Raw genomic sequence first — 21441 nt, forward strand, 5'->3', positions numbered from 1 at the left:
TGTTGTGCCAAGAGATTTTATTCTTTAGTTTGAGGATTCTCTCTGAATGGGGGACGAAAACGTTGCCATCACTGTGAACAAGAAACATTTCTTTCTGACATATTAAGTATTAAGAGGATTATGTAAAGACAAGGCATATTGCAGAAGGAGATGCTCTTAATATAGCTTTTACCATGAACCCATGACCTGCCAAAAATTTAGCAGAGTTAAAAAACCTATTGCTTTGACAATCTTTTCATTTTAAAAAAATCATCTTGTAAAAAGATCAAGGAATTCATCCACTGTTATTTACATAAAATTCAAACTTTCCTGCTTAAAATAATGAATAATTTAATGTCACATCTGCAGGATATCTAGGCAGATGCCATTAATCCAAGTCATTTTGCAAATTCCAATTTCATTTGGATTAAAACCTACAACTAAGTCAGTGAATAGCATATACTGTACATGTGTTAAGGCTGGTGACAACTAAAGTCTCTTGGGTAGATAAACTAAGTACAGCTTAGCCAGGCCTAAGTGTATGTTCTCATCTGGGGAAGAAAAGATATCCTGACATTTCAGATTTGAATCAGTAGCCATGAAAAATGGTTGAACATTTGTATTACAAAAGAGATACTATGGCATGGTCCAAAAGGTGCATTTCATATAAATTAATTAGTTACACAAATTATTTTGACAACAGCTACTGCACTTCTGAGGTGATATGGCTGCTCAGTGATGAGTACTTAATGATCAATGGTAGGCACTAGTAATATTCTTCATGCTGAGTGACTTTTATTACTATTTAGATTTACAGTATATACACGTGTTTGTATCTACACTTAGGGCTTGATCCTCTTAACCTTCTTTACCTAAGGTCTTCTGTTCACTATAATCTCTTCCTTTGGAGCTCTGTGTTATTTGGTCAAAAGAAATAGGCAAACAAGGGGTTTGGGTATCCTGCCGTGTGATAGGAAGGACTACACCTGGCTTTTGACCACACTCGAACCTCTGCACATGCTTTGTTCTTACCTGAAACTCATGCCACCATGCAATACTACAAATGATTAAGGCCAAGGGCTCTGTATGATCTTGCTGTCTGTGAGGATCCTATAGGCTGTTCTGTATTTGTCATGTCCACCTGCAATACACGGTTCCTTTGAATCCATTCCCATTGCTGTATCAAGTCTTACTGATTCAGAAGCCTCTGTTTGTAAGCAAACCTCTTCCTCCAGACATAATCCTTCTGGATTTGTACAGAATGACCTCTTACTTTTCCAAAACTGAACCTGAACATTGCTATGGCTAAAGAAGCCTGCATGTTCCCAGACTTTTACAGTAGACTAAAATGTCAGTGTCTTTCATGGAACTGCAAAGAAGGACAGTCTTCTCTGGTCCCATCCAAAACACATAGAGCATCTTGGACACAGAGTGTGATATACCTAAGACTATTCAGGTTCTTAAAGTAGTGCTTATGCTTAACTGGACCAGACCTGAAGTCACATGCACTTTTGCAGAGCAGGCCCTAAGATGATGAAATTACGTATTTGTTGTTACCATGCCACATTCAGTCATCCAATCAGCAGCAAATAGCCTGCACAAAAAGAGTATTCTAAATAACCTCACTAAATTAGTATAGCTGCAAGAAACCCTATGGAGAGAAGGCCAAACCCTCTAATCTGTTCATCCCGTTGCACCACCAGAAATTAAGGCTCAGTGTGCTCATCAGACAACACAGATGATGCCAGCACAAAAACTAAAAACCAGTAAGACTTCCATGGAAGCAATTGGAATTTTAGCTGAAATAATTCAATACAAGAACAATGTACAGAAGGGACAATCATCTACAAGAGATGCTTAGTACTTGGAAATGTTACAACAGAACAGCATTAATTCTTGCATTTCTTTGAAGTTTCTTGACATATATCCATACAAAGAGTTCATCATGATTAAGAAAAATATCCCAATCTTAGTAAAATAAACATGCTTCAAAGTTCCATATTTGAAACTCAAACGCCACATGTGCAATAAAACTAAACTCCATTTAAGGCAAGTAATACATGTTACTTCTAAAATTTCTCAACATTAAATATCAGAAAGGCCTCCCAACCCCCCAAACTTGTCTGAAGATAAACATCATAGGCACCGTCAAAGAAAACAGAAGCTAATCTAGCTGGAGTTTCACTTTCCTGGTCTGAGGAGAAATCCCGCAGTACCTGCGTGTGGCCCTGAAGCAGCCGACAGAATCCATTGCTATTAGTCTAGCAAATCCTGACAGACTTCCACAGCCGGAGATCAGGCAAGTGATAAACAGAAAGGCACCGATCAAGTTCTCCACCAAACTTGTGACAAAACAAATTGTGTTCCTTCTGGGGTGGGTGACAGCCAGGGCTAAGAGTGATGGCAGGACTCAGAGATCATGTATTTTGTAATTTAAAGGCAAGTATGTGTTCTCTCCTAAAGCCAGCCACATTGAAACACTCGAGTCCATGCTAAGAAGTGACCACAGCCACAGGGATTCTCTTGGGGGGAAGCATCTGAGCACCGATGGGCACATAAATATCGGCCCAGGATGGCTTGGGGCTGAGCAGTTCCTTGGTAGCTGCTTCAGAGAACACAGTGAGTGCTCTGAGTCTGAGCAATAGCTGGAGTTATGGTGAGCAGCCTCGGCAGAAAAACGCAGCTATGTGGGGCTCAGTAAAGCCCACTCTTTACCACGGGATACATGGAGTCTGTGCTACCAAAGACATTGGACTAAGAAATTGTGCCACACTGTTTGGTATCTTTTCTTCAAAATGCAGCTCTTCAAAAATGGGGGAGGAAAAAAAAAAAAGGCAGCAAGGACCAATTAATCAACCATTTGTATCAGTGGCTACTTCCACTTGTATCTTCTAATGAAAGTGTGTTTTGTACTCACATTTTTTTAATATGTAAGCAAATTAGATTAGAAAATAACAGTAAAAGGGTTCAACTAATGACTCGGACAAGAACAGTCCACTGAAAGTCACTGGAGCTGCTGATTTGAGTAAAGGCAGCAAATCTGATTGCAAAGAAAAAATATATTTCCAATACAGAGACCCTCCCCCCCAAAATATGTGAAAACCACTGAAAATGAACGAAAATGCACTGAGTGCAAGCACAGTTGATATAAACTGGCCTTGACCTCATCTGACCCAAATTAAACTCCAATTATTGTGGGATTAATTCTTCTGGCATGAAAAACACAGCCTGTCAACAGGAATTGAAAACATCCCATAAATCAAGAAATGTTAAAGCCTAGTTGAGGATTATGCATAAAGAGTGAGAGGATTATGATAGGAAACAGTTCTTAGCCTGATGAGCAGCAAACTCAGCTTCCCAGATAAAGGAAATTGCATGTAATGCTCCGGTACAGCCTGGAAGAAAATGTTGCAAGCTTCTGCTAGATGAAAAAGATATGAAAGTCAAAATCTGCAGAATGAAGCCTTCCCATGCAAAGCCAACAACTGTTCTAAATATCCGTCTCTCTGTGTGTGCAGCTGAAATTAACACATTTTCTTTCCTAAGTGGACTACTGTTTGCCATAGTTTTCCTTATCTATTTACTGTCAGTAACAGAATGCAATTATCCACCATCTCTTTTAAGTTCTTGCTATCAGCATATCTGTTTTCAGGCCTTCCTTTTGCTCAATACCATAGGTTGCACTGTTGGTGAGGAGCTGAACAAGAGGTAAAGTTATTTAAAAAGACAGGAGATAAAGAAATGCATGCAATTTGTTGAAACTTATTGCACATGAAGGAATGCTGTCTTTCTCCAACTTAATGTGGACTACTCAACTCCTCTCTGTGCTCCAGTGGAGAAGTAACAGGGAGATGGCACATTAATATGGAAACTTCTGTGATGTGTCCATGCTTGCAGTAAAAATTCTCCATGTCTATGATTTGCCCTCATTCCTTCCAGTTCAGGAAAGCCCCTGTGTATGTGCTTAAGCTCTGCTGAAGTCATCAGGATTTCAGTACAAGCTTAAAGTTAAGAATCTATTGTGAGCTTTCCTGAACAAGGATCTGTGCTTATTGCACTTGGTTCAATCAACCCATAAGATTTTGGTTTCTGAGTTTTTCAGTACAAGAATAGAAAGGGTATGTTTGTGCATTAAGATCAGTTCTTTATAGTATTCATGAAAATGTTTGGAGAGTGATACAGAACAATTAATTCTGAAGAGACATCACTGTATATTGTACCTCTACACACATACATGTCTACACTCAGAAAAATTTTGCTCAATATTGAAGAAATGTTCACCTTTGTTTGGATCAATGCTGTAGCTGACTATTTCTGTAGCACAGTGTCCAGAATAACTGAATTATCCATGAAAGGGATACTGTCCATGTGAATGGCACACAGTCATTATGACAAGTGAGCGCTATTCCGCACCCAGTGAAGTCCTTGTTGAGTGTACTGAACTAAATGCTCCATACTGCTGTGCAAGGTGATAGGTCCCATCAATGCGTCCAAGTCGTTAAAAAAGTCTGCAGGGAAAAAAAAAAGATTCAGCATCAGAAGAGTGAATCTTTATTTGCTACTTGTCACCCTTTAATAAATTTTATTCTCTTGTAAATTGAGTCAGGCTGAACATTCCATGGGAATGAAAGTTTAGTGCTGGTGAGATTAATTTTAAAGCCCTGTGGTTCATGATGTTACAGGCTGATGCACAACAATTTTCTTTTTAAAGAACAAAGCAGTGAGTTCTTCAGCTTTGCTTTTCATTAATTTCCATTGAGTCTTGATAAAGCAAACAGACGTTGGGCAAGATTTATTCTGAAATTGAGGACAACTAAATCAAAAAGTCTACACACAAAGTCCAGTGATATATTTGTGATATGCTAGATATTTAAGCTACCATGATAGAGAAATAGAGGCCTGTACAACATAGCCAACCTAGCCTAAAGAGTAATTTGGCTAATTAGCCAGTCAGGACTTAGAATCACAGAATGGTTTGGGTTGGAAGGGACCTTAAAGATCAGACAGTTCCAACCCCTGTGCCACGGATAGGGGCAATTAATTTGTCTACTCAGAGGCATGTAGCACCCATTTGAGATGCTCTCAGTGAGTTGATACTTACAGCCTGGACTGGCAGATCTAACTCAGGATGTACAGGAGAGTTTTGGAGTGGCAGTGTAGGTAAGGATACCTCAGTGAATTGTATCCCTGTCTCCCTTTCAGGGTGAACTGAACAGCACTCTGAAGCGCTGTCTGTATTGAACAAAGATCCATCAACTGCAATGGGAGATGAGCCCCCCGACTCATATCTACATACCTACATTTAGGTGCCCTCATTTTGATTCACATCTTGCCCATGTCCTTGCCTTAAATACACAAATTAGCCTGAAAACCAAGGAATACTTTACCATCAAGTCAGATGCTGAGGCATTTGCTCACAGAAACGAGTTCACCTGAGAGAAGTTTGCTGCAGGCACCTTGTTCCAATCTGTGTCTGCTATGGATGGGGGAGGGCTAGGGGCTGTTCATTCCTTCTGCAGAAAGGAGGTGTGCTCCTGCTTTTTGATGTGGTCTGGCTAAACACATCCCATGCAGCTCCATGACTTTGGGGCCAGGAAGCTGTCTTACTTCCCACAAACATTCTTCTCTAGAATGACACAGATGGCAGTAAGTGCTACTCACAGCCAAGTCTGTGACCTGTCTGTCACAAGTCCTGGCTCAACTCTTCTGAACAAGACAGCTATCAAAATTGCCTTTTTGAGCTATTTTGGAACAGACTAGGAACAGACTGAAGAAAAAAATCACCTCCGCAGTCCTACTTTGCAGCCAGGTTTCGTATCAAAATAGTTATTTTCCTGATCCAAATCATGTGTCAGTCTTCTAGAACAGGCCACTGCCTTGCCTTGCTCACCTCTGTTTTCCTTGGCCAGGTTGTCAGCCATCTCCCAGTAGTCATAGCTGTGCAGAATGCTGTTGGTGATGCTGACATGGTTGGCAGCCATCTGATGAATGCGCTGCGGGATGCTGATGATAGGAGATGGGGAAGGGGCTCCTGTGCTCCCCTGGGATCCTACAGAACTGACTGGAGAAGGGCTAGGGGACATAGGTGATGGAGTTCCTGTGCTCCTGGAAACCAATGTTAATACAGTTATTTAAAAGGTATTTGGATTAAAAACATGAGAGTATCTGAACAAACCACAGGTAAAAATACATGGTTTCTGACTGACAATCTGATATAAGTTTCTGTGCAACTTACTTTCCACTGGCACCCCAAGGAGATGGGTTCTGGGCAGCTTTTGATGAATTCTGGAAAGGAAAGAGTAATTCACAATGCATGTAATTTATATAACACTACAAAATGAAAACATTAAAGAGTATAAAAGTACAGAAATGTAAAGAAAGTGATGCAATTGCATCTCATGATGCAAGAAACCCATTCAGCCTAGTTTGGTGTTATGATGAAGCAGTGCTGCAGAACACAGTCTGTTAAACACCCTGGCGTAGGGCTGACTAGGAGAACATTAGGTGAAATGGCAACTTTTCACAGAAATCCTCGGAAATCAGAAAAAAAGTGCTGCCAGGACTCTTTGTGAAGTTTAGGCTGGAATTTCTTGTGATGAAGAAAATGAGAAAGATTTCCTCCCACTCTCCTGCCCCCAATGACAAATGTTATTCCCCTAGGACCTGCAAGAATTTGCAAATCTGCTAGCCTGGCATCCGCAGGGATGTGAATCGGGATCTGCAGCTCAAGTGGGTGTTTTAACCACCAGGCTCAAAAATCTTCCTCATGATTGCTCCTTGTGGAGCTGTTCCCCTTGGTCTGAACATGGCAGCATTCACAAGGTCAGAGAGACTGCCCACGTAGACCGGTGGCTTTCCTAGGTGAAGGATTCCCCAGAAATCCCCAGAAGGGGAGAAGGGGCCATTAGATCATTTACTGTCATCTCTTGCATACTTGGAGTCATTAAGACTCTCTCTGGTATACTGTGCTTAGGCTAAAGAATTTAATTGCTTGAGGAGAGATTACCTTGTACAAGCACTGTATTTACAGAGCAGGAGAAATTCAGGTGTCAGCAGTAATGGAGACTGGATAGCGAAAATAATTTTAGTAGTTAAACCTCCAGGAATTGAAGGGAATTCAGTGGCTGGTTCCTGACCATTTGACCTGTGGAAAAACTCCACCCCTCTCCCAAGTGACTGATTTAGTCCCAGGCCTGTGAGAAAGAAGTCGTAAGAAACCAAGCTTTTCTAGTTCATCCCATCTACATCCTCACATTCAGCAATGGCCAGTCTGATTCTTCAGAGGAAAGTAACCTCCTTGTGCTCTCTCCTGAAGCCATACCTGCAGGTAATTGTGTGCTGGAGAACAGCCCTTTCTTCCTGACATCCATGTGAGACCAGACAAAGTCCTGCAGCTTGAGATCTGTTTATGGATACTGTCTTAAATGCAAGGCTGCAGGTGTTGTAAACTGCAGGAGTTACAAGCAGTTCCAGCAGTACAAAAACTCTCGGTCTCTCACGGCTTAGTAAGGGAAAATGGTAAACAAGGGGCTTCAGATGTTCATGGATTTCAAGGCCAGGAGTAATCCTGCAGTGTTCACCATCTGCAATTCATGTTTTCCACCAATCCTGGCACTTCTAAAAGAAGCTAAATTACTTTTTAACTTTATCTTATTTTTTTCCTTCTAAAAAGGACAGCTAGCCATATAGGAATTCTTAGACACTACTTATCCTCCTTGTTCTCCTGTGTTCTGTGTTTAGCAGACCTCACAAATGCTGTTTCAGTTTCAAGATTGAATCCTCCTAACTTCAGTGCTAGCTTTTGGATTCTGTTGGTCCAAAGCCAGCAGTACTGCATGACATCTGCAAATTATCAGCTCTGTTTCCATGTACACAATGATCTCTTAACCCATTCAGCACTAAACTGGACACATCTCCTGAGCCTCTCTTCAAAAAAGTTTGTTTCCTCAGTTTTTATGTGTCTTCTGAACAGCCTCTTGGGTTTCCACATCTTTTATGTGCACCCCAACACTGGCTGTATTTTAGCAGTAATCGTACCAGTGCTGTGTGCACTCTGTCATTCTTCATGCATTTTGACACTGGGTCTTCTGTGTCCCAGGTATGTGATATGAAAAGTAAGCTTTGGAGTGTCCCACAAGGGGTTCTTCCTTCAGAGGGGTTTTCCTTTTTTTTTTTTTTTTAACAGGAAAAGCTAAGGTGTGAAAAGATAAGAAAGGAAAAGTTCTCGTTTACCATCTTAAATAGAACCAACCTGGGAATCCTCAGCATTTGATCCTCTTATAGAATAGATTCTTTGTTTTTTTCCCTTTCTTGTCTGATCTCTCTCAGAACTACTTGTCTTCATCTCTCTAGTGTAATGGAAACTGAGTACCTGTTATTTACTTACAGAGTTGGAAGCAGGAAGATTTGAAAACTGGAGTCAAGGATACTTCCACTGTAAATCTAACCAACCTCTGCCTTATTGTACAACTTCCCACACACCTTTTTTCTCATATTTTAGGTATATTGCTTCAACTTCCTCTCAGTTCTGCACCAGAAAGGTGGAGGTAAGGATTCTAAAAAGTGTAATGTTGTAAGGGACCATCTCTTATCCCACTTTCCCTACTGCAACCCATTCTCCTGGTTTCTTTATGCTCTCATATGTGCCAGGCCCCTGAATTTCTGTGACTTCTTTTTAATTCTCTGCTGCATTCATTTTTTTTGTAATGGAAAAAAACCACTTAAAGGAGATTTAAATAGTATTTTTTTCTTTTCTAAAATAAAAGTGTGTCTAATTTTCCCTGCAAATGTGTGACAAGGTTTAAAATCTTTCTCTGATTGATAATACATGTGGAAGTTCTTAATGCAGTCAGCATTTCATGTCACTTGGTTTTGAAAGCTTTTAGATACCAAATACGAAAGGAGTGGAGAATTGGCTTGTTTTCCACTGAAAATTATAGCAAATGGTTTTTTTTCCCCATTTTTGCTTTCAAAGGTGAGAATACTTTCTAATGTGAAGCTATGCTATCATTGTATCAGCAGGAGCTCTGCAAAAAACCAAACTCTTCTTGGCTACAGAAGAGTGTAAGTCCTTTTTATGTTTGCTGTGAAACAGTGTCTGCTAGCAGGAGACATTTTACATGGTTGAGAGCTGTTCTTAAAACAGCTATTCTCTGAACTGGTCAAGAAAAATAAAATAATTCAATAGGCACATATTTCTTTCCCTGAAATCAAGTAATTGTTAGAGAAACATAACGTGTTGAATTATATATTGCTAAATTTTTGAAGCAATTACATTGACTTCAATTTCCATTTGACAATAACGGATCTGTCAATTCCCTTCCTTGTCTTCATGTGTTCAGAATCTGGTCATGAGCATTTGTGCTTGTATTTGAATTTTTTTATTAACAAAATGTCAAAGGATGGATGTTTTTCATTTCAAGGTTCTTCCCTCTGCAAAAAAACTCCAACAGATGAGCCCTGTGTTCAAAGATAAATGGCTGTTCAGGTCCCCCAAAGTGGTTTGTCTTAAAACGTTTGTATGTTCATTCTTTTTTTTATTATTATTATTATTAGGAAGATAAAGGCTAATTTTTGTGTTTGTACATCAAATTCTGGATGAATTGACTGCTAGGTGAGCTTCACCTTAAAGATTTTGTGCTTGAGATACTTTCCAGAGAATGGTTGCCTGTCAAAGAAAATATATTAAAATATTTTGAGAGACTTCCGGTCTTTTTCAAAATAAGCAGTGCTTGGACTTGTCAGAAGTGAAAAATGGAAGCAGTAACAGGTGAAGCAGAGCAGGAAGGGGAAGCCAACAGTGCCATGTCAGGTACGTGGCAGGTGGTCTGTCTGCCCTCTGATGCCTCTGTACAACTCCTGCTGAACTCACTGTGAGCTGTTTGACAGTTCCCTGAGTGGAAGATGTGCCACTGCACTGTCCTACCTACTGATGCTGCTGAGTGGAAGGCCTGCATCTATCACTGAGGACTGATCTAGATCAAAGTCTTCAACTCATGGGTAATCTAGTGGGAAGTGTAATCCCGAAGGGGATTCTTAGAGCAAAATCTGCAAAACCTACTCACAACAGAGCTGGATAGCACTAGACAATCGACCAAGAATAATCTGAAAATACCTGTTAGTACAACAAATTTATCATCCTTTGTGAAGGGACATAGTGTGTATTTTTCAAAGAGGGACCCTTGTGAAGGTAACAGAACTAGCTAGAGCTCAGATGTTGCCATGGGAGTCTACAGTAAAACTCCACTGACTTCACAGGGGACAAACTAATCCCAGCACAGCTACTGTTCTAATAAGATGCTGTATCTCCTGTAAAGACACATTGATCTAAAACCATGCCATAAATAATGCACCTTGAAATACTCAATAAGCGCTTTTGAGTACTTGACTGCGTGGTCTCTCTTGAGTCGGAACATCCTCCAGTACAGAAGGGCCAGGCAGCGGTAACTGGAATATAAGGGAGAGCAGAAAGTAAAGGGTGACTCCTGAACAGAAATCCCCCTGAATATCTTAAATTCTCACACTAACACAGAGTGGAAGGTTGACAGCACCTTGCTCACAGTTTTTATCATCATTTGTTGGCAGTACTTCACACTTTGCCATGGATTAATGAGCAGAGCAAGGTACTACAGCCAGGGCAGGTCACGCTGACAAATGCTACCCAGGAGGTACTAAACAAACTATACGCAGAAGAGTCTGGGCTCCCAGGCCTTCATTCTGACTTGAAGTCTGCACACTTGGCCAGAAGCCTCTCCCATGAAAAGAGACATCCTGGAACCCAACATACACATATATTTGTATTTTTTCTTGTAAATGCATAGACAGCTTTTTGAGATCTCTTATCTTGGGACTTTATTGCAATAGCCTGGAGCCTGTATAGTGAACTCAAATTATAGTGGATGTATTTTGTATACACCCAGTGGTCTCTTCCAGCAGCTGGAGGTGTCTGGGATAAAGGGAAACCTTGGATCTGGCACAGATTTCAGTGGCCAAGCTCCTCTGTAGGAAACCAGAACAGAGATTGTTGGAGCCTGGAGGCTATTCCCAAGCCACTTGCCTGATTTGGTCCCCAGAGGAAACCAGCAGTGGGCTGAAAATCTCAACGTGCTGTACTGGAACTGCCTGCCCCTGTGCTCCTCGTTAGTCTGCAGAGTGCCACACACCTTTAAAGCTACATAATTAAATGAGAGTAATGGCTATTGACTATAATTATGTATCACAATAGCTAATAGTCAGTATTCAAGACACATACGCTCTTTCCTGTGCCGGTGACTTTAGGTATACCAGTCTATTTTCCAAAGTGAGAATCACCACCACCTCTTCCCAGCAAGCTTTTTGATTGAAAAAGTGTGAAAACTGGGGCAAGTGTGAAAGCGCCCCACTACAGGAACTCCACTTTCAAAGGAAAAAACCCTGTGTGTTTTGCTTCTCCTTTGGCAGCAGAGGCCTTGTTTTTAAAAGCAGTATTTAGTCTTGGAGCCAATCCGGAGCACCAGAAGGTGCCTTGAGTTTGGAAGTGCAGAGTGTTCCCCATCTCCCTGCGCCCAAGAGTTGCCCACACCTCAATGAACGCCTCGAATTAGCAAATTGTCCCCGAAAAAATCAATCCCCGCCAGGGCTGCTGAGCCTGCCTGGCTGCTGCCCGGAGCGCGGCGGTGAAATCCCGGCCGCCGCCGCTGGAGGACAGTGTCTCCCCAGGAGAAGCGGGCCGGGAGCGGGCGGGCTGGCAGCCTGCCCGGCGGGCGCCGGGAGCAGCCGCGGGATGCGGCGGCCGCGCAGCCACCACCATCACTCTCCCTCTGTCACCTTCACAGGTACAGCACATATGCAAATGGTGTCAGCTCATCTGCTGGCTGGCAGACGGTGAGTTAAGATTGCCATTCATCGCCCAGAGAAGGCTCCGTCTGCTTTCCCTCGCGCTGACCTTTCTCCTGCTGGAACAGATGCAGCGGCTCCCTGAATTTGGATGTGTTTCCGCACGCACCGAAGCGCTCCGGCAGTTCTCAGCAAGCCTTTGTAACACGGCTTTATATGTCCTTTTTAAACCGTTCTTTAGTCATTTTCCCACCTAAGCATTTTTAAAGCAATCGCCATTAATGCATTCTGTGGGCCTCTCGATGGGACAGAAAACCAGTGACAGCGAAAGGGCATTTTAAAAAAAATTGAATCTCTGAATATTTTGTTCCTTTTTATACAAATGATTAATTAGGGCTCCTTATTTATGGAGGCTAAACATGCATTTAATTTTGGTTTTTAACAGATGGTTAATAGATGTTAAAAACACACTTGCTGATTGTAAATGTCCACTTACTGAGACTCAGTAACCATGTAATAGGTATTTTATGTATTAACTACATAGATATTAAATTAAAAATGATTTTAATAACATTCTAGTATTTTACTAGCAATCGGCAATCATCCTATAGAATCTAAGGTGCTTACATATATATTTAGAAATCTCAATTTAGTAGATAATCCAAGGGACTTAATTATCCCCATCACCATATTGCCCTTCATATAATATAAATACAATTTATGATTATTGAGCCTAAAATATCAGCCACGAAAGAACTTACCAAGCTGTTGGTACAAAAGTACATCAGTCATAAAAACAACAAACCATCATGCATTTAAAAATTAATTACACTGATGTAGCATAGCCAACCTGTCACAGTCAATAAATAAGTACGAATCGCCTATTTAGAGAGACAGAATGCAGACCTGGTAGTGCTACAAGGGCTGGGCCTTCCCAGAGCAGAAAGTATTCTCTTAATTTCACTAGAGAACATAATTCTATCTGGCTGCATCCAGCATCTGATTTTCAGGAACTGGCTCACTGCAGAAAAGAAGCCTTTTGAGGAAAGCTTGATCTACTAACCATAATGCTGCCAGCTGTTTGTCTTCTGGCGTGGCGTTGGGGCCTGAGTGGGTTTTTAGTCTCACTGCATACCTTAAGCAAGAAGAAAAAAGCCAGTGTGAGTTAACTGACACAGCTTTATATTACTGATCAGAGAGCTATGCTGGCCAATGTTGTTTGATCTGCCCCTTTATACATATTTGCTCAAGTTACCAGACATACATGTGTTTTTCCTGGTTGTGTTTCAGAGCTATTTTGCCATTAGTAGTGCATCCCTGCACTCTTTAAACAGCTGTGAACTCCCTTGATCATCTGTCAGTCCAGAGGGGAGCCTAGCTGGCGAGGTGACACTGTCCTACCGAAATAACCTCCGCTGCTGCGGAGACCCAGTTACACAGAGTTCATGCAGAAAGGGTTTTGGAGTCTTTAAAGGCAGACAGCCTGCCTGGAAGCTGGTGCTGACCTCACCCTGCCAGTTCTGAGTGTGTCTATCCAGATTTGCTTCTCCGAGCCCAGCATGGCAGAGGGGGAACATGTGGCTCAGAGCTATTTTTGCTCACATGACATTACATTCAAATTCTATAAATATTAAAGATCCACAGAGGTAGCATTGCTGTTTCAAGAGTGTATGTGCTATGCAATCACAAATTGGTTTCTGGAAATCTCAGCTTCCAGCTGAATACCTGAACAACAGACAAGGTTAGAACAACACACAGAGCTTCTGGGCTCACTTCCAGAAAAATACCTGTTCCCCATAATTAGCTGCTTGTGATTTTTTTCTTACCTTTTCTTTCAAACTCTAATTCTCATACCTATGCAAAGATTCAGTACGAACATTTTGTTTCCACAGGCATACCTAGCAAACCACTTATTTTTCTGAGTTGCAGCGAGATCAACAGCAAATCACACTACAACACAGCCACAGCTACACACATTATTGAAAGCTATGGATCTGCAAGCAAAATTCATTTCCAGAGTTAGGACCATATATTTACTACCATGAGAAAAGACAGGGCAGACAAAGAAAGAGCTTTCTGCCTTTTGGGAAAAAAAAAAAAGGGAAGAATTACAGAGATGGAAAAAAAAGAAGGAAAAAATTGCAGAGATGGAATGTACTATTCTCTTACAGAAAAAAAGTATTTGATTTTGTTCAATAACCTTCCAGTTAGAAAGCTGGCCTCAGTCCACTGAAATGCATGAGAAGACAGCCCTAAGTGGAATAAAATGTCAGTGGAATTACTAACATGCGAGAAAATCTTCACATCAACACTGAGTCCAAAAGAATGCTTTTGTTTTAGCAGCCCTGATTCATTATGAATATGATTAAAAATGAAAATGTGTTACTTCCTATGAACTTAATCCTGACAAGAACTGCATGGTCGACTGTCCTGAGGAATGATAGCATGGTCACTGTCAGTGCAGATTTCTCCATTAGTGTGTCTGGGGTCACTCTCTTGCAGAGTCCCTCAGCTGCTGCAGTTATTTTGACCTCTGTTTTCTCTACCAATGACACTGCCAATAATATTAAGTACCAACTATAATGGAGAAAAGGACTTAAGAGACATATTTTCTTCAGAGGGACTGTGGATGGCACTGAATTCTAGACTGCCCTGTTTGGAGAGCCATGAAGGTGACTAAAGGTAGGGATAGCCCTGGGGTGAGCTGTGCTGCTGACTCCACTGGCTATATTAGGAGCACACACATCAAATGGACTTTGAGTGTCCATTTTTCATCACTGTTCACATCTTCTTTCAGGTAATCTTTAAACAGCAATCTTAAACATGTTGCAACATTTTTCAAGCTAGCACTCCATAAGAATGTTTTATTAGTATGGATTACTAGTTTCCTCCATTGAGTAGCTCAGGACTTACATCATTAAACTCTTGAAGTAATTTGCAATTCAAATAATATGAAAATCTTTGAGGTTTTTTGTTTGTGTTTTTGTTTGTTTCATTTTTTTTTATTCTTCACAGTTTCTTGATTTAATTTCCAAAGAAATCACAAATAATACATATACATTACATATATATTACATAACCAGGTCCTTGTAAGGAGTTCACTTCTACCCTTTTACTGCATGTATGAAACTATGATAATGCAGATGAGCACATTTTCACAGAGTAACCTCTGGGATCATCTCCTCCCTTTCCTACCTGATCAGTTCAACTGTTTCTGAATACATGGTATAAGGGGACTTAGATTCCATTGGGCCTTGTTCCATTGCATTTCCACACTCAATAAAAGATAGTGCTGCTTCTGCATAATTCAGTGCCTTTCCAAACTTCTCCACCTAGAGAGAAAAAAATGACACAGATATAACGTAATCATCAAGATGTGGTTACATTTGATGGGATTTTCTCAACATATATTGTAAACTTGACACAAGTTGATATATCTTCAGATTCACAATTTTTCCTGTGAGAAAGCTAATACCCCTCAAACCCTGTGCATCAGTGAAAATCATAAGATACAGAAAATAGAGCTAAAAAAGGCTCTGAAGTATTATTTGTTCCACACTCTTGTGTCCAAAGAAGGGTTGGCTCTGCCTAGGACATTCCCAACAGTGTTTGTCAAAACTCCTCCAGCGCTGGAAATTCCACAAACTCATGCTGCCTTTTGTTCCAACCTTCATTAAAACGAGTTTCACACATCTTTGCAAACATAGATTTTTATCACTCAACTAAGAAAGGTAATGGATATCGTGAACTAAGAGAAGAGAATTAAATACTTTGACTACTAACTCTTATACAAAGGCTCATCTCTATTCTCCTGTCTTCTTTATTCCTACCATTTTCAGCATTGTTTTCCTCTTGTCAGGAATTTGCTTTCTATATCCTCCTCCTCTTTCAGGGACTGCTCTGCTCCCTCAGCATATTCTGCCATCCTCCTTCCTCACCCCGTTTCTTCTCCTATTTTTGGTACTTCTTTGACTCTGTGTGTGTGTTTGTGCACTTACATACATATAAATGCATGTCCTCAGTAACAGTGTATATGCAAATATGCATATAATGTTCACATGTGTACACTTACATGCCACTTATCTGCCCTCAGAATTTCATTTTTGATGTGAAGAGAGAGATGAATCATACTAATACCTCTCTGTCCTGACTTCTCTCTCCTTCAGTCGGAATTCCTGCAGTACATAAAGCCCATTAATGGACTGGATGCATTTGGTTGAAATCTGATGCACACAGTGAAAGGTTAATGGACCTTATTCTTTTCCAAGGGATAAAGATTTTAAATAGTAACTTTGGAATGGCACACTAGCTTCAATCTATTTTAGGTTCTTATATGACTCCCACTGCGATCATACCAGAGAACTTCACAAACTTTTTATTATATTTCTCCCCTTGATGCTCCAGTGCGGGTGGAAAGTGCTATTATCCCAATTTCACAGATGGGGGACTGAGGAGCAGAGAGACTTAGAGTAATTTTCAAGCTGCTCACTCTAAGTGCCTGTGTCAGGTAGTGCAGTGCCAAAGTAGGTGGTGTCAAGCTCAGCAAGGTGATTCAAAGTGCCTGGAGGCACTTTGGCAATATGGCATTTTCCCCAGGATGCCTACACAGCCAGGGAGGAAGAGAAAGCACATGCAAAGGGCTGTTCAAAAGGTGTAAGTAAGGTGCTGGTCCACTGTGTAGGGAAGCTGAATGGGGAGGATATTTCAGCCACCTGATATTGATAGAAGGCTATTTAAACCATGCCTAGGTGACTTTCATGCAGCAAACTTGTGGCAGAGCAGAGAATAATGCTTGCAACTCCTCTTTCTGGGAGTCTGCCATAAAAACATTTCTCTCCAGGCTAAGAATTTCCTTTGCATATTAAGTGATCCTTTCCATTCTGTTTAAAGCAACACACTAAAATGCACCATTTGTACTTCTCCACAATATTTTCTGATTTTAAGACTCACTTTAGAGTAATATGGAACTGAATAAACCATAGAAATTTGTGCTAATAAACTCAGGTAGAATGTAAAACTCAGTGTTAGTGTCCTAAATGAAAAACCTGCTTCTGCTTCCTTGGCCTTTTTACATTCTGCACAGCTGGGAAAAAAGAGGTGAAGAAACAGAGGCTCTGAGCCACGTTTCTTCTTTCCTGATGGTATGATAGCAAAGTGTCTGTCTAACAGAGCAAGGCAGGAATGCAGCTAGTCCCACCTGCCAAGCAGCCACGCCAATGCAGGGTCCACCCATGTTCTGCCATCCCAGAGACTTCATGTTGTTAGGGCTGTGCTGGCTTATCCGTGGTGCTGGACAAAGACAGCCTTGGAGAAAACTGAGGCACAGCTAAGCAGAGCTCTGCTGCAGCACTGCATACTTTGTTGCACCCATTTGGTTGGAAAGACAAGCATCTCTTCAGTGCTCCATATAACCTCAGATTCCCCTTTTTCTTACTGACTATATTTTTAGACAAGGTCAAGTATCTGTTTGTTGCAACAGTACTTTGTGCGCTAGGTGTTCCTCTAGGGTTACACAGATTCCTTGTGTGCTTCTGATTATGTTGGGAAACATCTGCCATGAAACCAGTATTCTTTTGGCACTGAAAAGCCAAAGCTCTTAAAAAAAAGTACAAATACTTCAGCTACCAGACCAAATTTGGAGATGCAATTATAGGACCTAGCCAGCTAGTTAAACTGAGAAGATAGGTATGTGGATCCTTTAGGCAGCCTCCATTACTGTAGTTACTAATTAAAGCAAAGGGATAAATGGAAAGTTTTATTTATCCAGGCCTTTATCTCAGTAAGTCATTATTTGTTAAGTCATAGTTTATTGGGCTATGAACATTTGATTATATAAACATTTCTTAATTTAACAAGCCTAGCCATCCTTATAATAGATTTTATAATTACCCCAGCAATACTGCACTGATGAAGAAACTGCACTGCAAAAATTATTTGGAGCAATGTAACTGGAAAGAAAATGTTCTCACCATTGCATCTGCTTTATGCTTCTTCCGTTTAGCTTCCTGCATAAAGTAATCTGCATTGCGTGGTCTACCAGGGGAAAATAAGAAGACATTTTGTTATTTTCTGAGGTATGGAATATTTTAAGGTTATTTTTCCCTTATTTTAAACCTGTTTTGCAAACATTTTTTATGAAGAAAATACACTTATCGTGTAACCATGCATCCTCTATTTTCAAATTGCTGCCTGTGGAGACAATAGCATTTATGGCTGTTCTCATTCTTTAGAAGTCAGTGATTCAAAGTAAAAAAAAGGCTAATAAAATGCATTTTTATGGATTATATAAACTGCTTCCCAAATTAGTGCAGTTCTGATCTGCAAAATGGATACAAGCATTAAGCGGAACAAGATATTCTGTCTTCTCTCCTCCCTGGTGCTTGCTTACCTCTTTTTCTATTCCTCTCTGTACATTGTTATTTGCCTTGGCTTCTCCCTCCTCTCAAAACAAGTGTGTGTTTAATCTCTCCACTTTGAAAACACACGTTGAACCTGCTTGCCTCCACAGCTACATCTCGCTCTTGTCCCTCTTATCTGTAAGCATGCTGAGTGCTGTTTACTTTTGCTGCCTGGAGTTCATCTCTGACTCAGTGCTGGGCCACCTGCTGCAATTCCACTGGCATTCCTCGTGCCAGTTTCTCCATTGATTTCTCCTCAAACAGATCTGGGAGATTCCATCCCTTCCTTAACCTACCTGACCTACTGACTGCAAGGCACAAATTCAACTTCTGTCTCTGTCCTGAAATTCACAAGTGCATTTATAACCAGATTTATCCACTCTCATTCAAACTGAAAACAAACTGATGTCTCCTTGTCACCACATCAGTGAGTTCCTCATGGCTGAAGCAAATTTCTTCATCTCCTCCCACAAGCTCTCCCTATGGCACCATTCTCAGTCACTGTGGAGAACAGCCATTTGCCATGTCATTTCAAACCATAACCTTGCATCTTCAGTCACTGCCTCTCATAAAAGTCTTCACATTTCCTGACCCTGCAGATTCTTCCTGTCTCATACATGTGGGAGGTGACCTTCTTCTTTCTCTACTCAGCTAAAATATGTCCTGGTTCTTCTCAGCTTATACTGTGGTTACTACATCCTTGTCTCTCTCAGAGAGGGAAGTTTTGACTTGCAAAATAGTTTTCTTAGGATTGGTTAGAGTGTAATTCCTTTGTCCTCATCTCAAGAAAACGAGATATTCCTGAGTTGTTGGAGTATGAGTTCTCATGTTTTTACTATTCATGCTTTTAAGAGCTTGGTGTTGTAAATGATATGTTACTATTGCCACTCAGCAATCTGTTGTATGTTAACTCCAAAAGGCAGCTCAGCTCCACTCACTCACTCACTCACTCACTCACTTCCCTCCCATGGGATGGGGGAGAGAATCAGGAGACTAAAAGCACAGAAGAGTAAAAGTAAGAAAACTTGCACATCAAGATGAAGACAGATTAATACATAAAGCAAAGCAGAACAAGGAATTCATCCACTGCTTCCCATGGGCAGGCAGGTGTTTAGCCATCTCATGGAAGGCAAGGTTTCAACATGATTAACAGTGACTTGGGCAGACAAATGCCATCACTCCAAACATTCACCCCTTCCTTCCTTCCTCCTCCTTCTCTCACCTTTATAGGCTGAGCATGGCACCACACGGTGTGGTTAGCAGGGGTCAGCTGTCCCAGCTGTGTTCCCTCCCAACTCCTTGGGCAACCCCAGCCTCCCTGCTGGAGGTGTGGGGTGAGAGGCAGAAAAGACCTTAAGGCTGCATGAGTGCTGCTCAGCAATAACTAAAGCATCCCTGTATTATCAACACTGTCATGGATCCAAATCACAGCACTATAGGAGCTACTATGAAGAAAATTAACACTATCCCAGCCCAAAAAATTCGTATTTCTAACTACTTTTTTTCTTGAAATTGAGATTTCTCAGCACACATATTTAACAAAATGTTTTGTGTCAGTCAGAGAAGATGCAGATCTAAAAAGTGAAGAGGAGTGGATGAGTAAAACATTTGTGCTGGTAGCAGTAAGAGCATGCTCAGATCCATAACTGAGGAAAGTGGGAGCATGGGGGAACCTCCTGACAGAAGAGGGCAGCCATATAACTTCCTTAAGAACATAAGGCTATTTGAACAGTGTATTTACTTAGTTGGTTTCTTTCTACTTATGTGCACACAGTTTTAAGGACGTTTAATTGCATCAGAGAAGGTTAGTCAGCCTTATTTTGAAGAGAAGAAAACCTAAATATAGCTAGATAGAAATGAAATGCAAAGTCTGGCTAATTTAGAATGATTTCTGTCCTAAAACGTTGTTGATATGAAAAACAGTTCCTCTGTTCCAACTTTCTTTAAAATATTATTCTCCCGCAGAGTGAAATTTCACCCCAGCTTACTCTACCTGTTAGGTCAGAAAGGGGACTAGACAGGTTTGTGCCCCAGTATCTCATAACCTACTACCAATGCAAATACTTCCTATGCCCCAGAAGATGTTCTTAATAAGAAGAACCATCTGAAACTGTTCTTGGTTAATTACAAAATATTACACATTGAAACAGTGTTAGCTTGATGCAGAAAAATAGCTATATTTTCAGAAACACTGAAACAATTCTTAAAAAAGTGTTAAGTTCTATCTCTCTTTGTCTTGTGCATTGACCTAGGGAAGATAGTTTACTATGAAATATCAAAAAGCAAAGCCAAGTAGAAAAATCAACAAACCAAGTCTCATCTCTCTGAAATGATGAAAGTGATGAACTTTTACATGAGCCTGTCAAACTCAGGTCATTAAAATACATCCTCTGCAACATTCCCTCCTATGTATCACCCAGCACTCTATGTCTAATTTCCCTGTCTGAAGCATGGTAAGAGGCTGTAAAAACAAAGTGAGATAACAGAATGTAATTATGGTTGACTTATTTATATGTTAATTGTAAAATGGTTTTCAACTTGCAGCAGGATTTATCCCTGCATGAGACATGAACATTCCTGAACCAGGAAGACTTGCATTGACGGCCCTGCTATGGGATGGTTAAGCATAACACAGAAACTGAAGTCATTGGTTTGTACTAAGCTGCTTGCAAAATCTAAAATAAAAAAAGAAGCTATTAAAATGCCATTTTAAACCAAAGCATAAATATATTCTCCATGTGAATGTTTAGGTATTTCCATTCGAAAAATAGAAGATTGATTTAAAGATCAGGGCATGCCTAACAGAAATTAAGATGGATTGGGATAAAATGGATAGAGTATCATTTTTATTAGCTTCTTAAACAGAACTTGTTCAGTAGTGTTAATAAACATGCCAAGTCAAATTCTGATGTCTTTATGCCACCTATGAAATACTATTCTTCAATTTATCGCTACATGTTAATGACCTTTCTATTCAGATAACTAATGTGCATGTTAGGTAAAAATGGGAAGCTGAAATGTCCAATAGATTCAATGTATGTTTTTGTATCACTTTAGTAACAAAAAAGGGTGCTTAGATTTAATTATTTTCTGGGTTTTTTTAAATGAGAATTAAAGGTTTAATACTCAGTTTTGTTTAGGTTCCCATTGCACATGAACATAATCTGTCTTTTAAAATTCAGTATACTAGTTTAAATTATTATGTTGTGAAGTAAAAAAATAAGAAAAACACGCTCTTTTATGGGTTCCT

The 21441-nt window shown here is 40.4% G+C and overlaps 1 protein-coding gene across 1 annotated transcript in view; it reads right to left on the bottom strand.

Moving 5' to 3' along the window:
* Positions 1–4365: 4365 nt before the first annotated feature.
* The window catches only part of AFF3 (ALF transcription elongation factor 3), a gene marked incomplete at both ends in the record, with an annotated part of 311611 nt that continues 294535 nt past the window's right edge, over positions 4366–21441 (bottom strand). The window contains 7 exons of the mRNA XM_082278052.1: positions 4366–4487; positions 5870–6084; positions 6215–6264; positions 10332–10425; positions 12857–12928; positions 14989–15125; positions 17763–17826. Coding sequence (XP_082134178.1) covers positions 4366–4487; positions 5870–6084; positions 6215–6264; positions 10332–10425; positions 12857–12928; positions 14989–15125; positions 17763–17826 — 754 coding nt within the window. The remainder of the gene's footprint in view (positions 4488–5869; positions 6085–6214; positions 6265–10331; positions 10426–12856; positions 12929–14988; positions 15126–17762; positions 17827–21441) is intronic.

The sequence above is a fragment of the Coloeus monedula genome (genome assembly GCF_965178545.1).
Source record: "Coloeus monedula genome assembly, chromosome: 3".
NCBI lineage: Eukaryota > Metazoa > Chordata > Aves > Passeriformes > Corvidae > Coloeus > Coloeus monedula.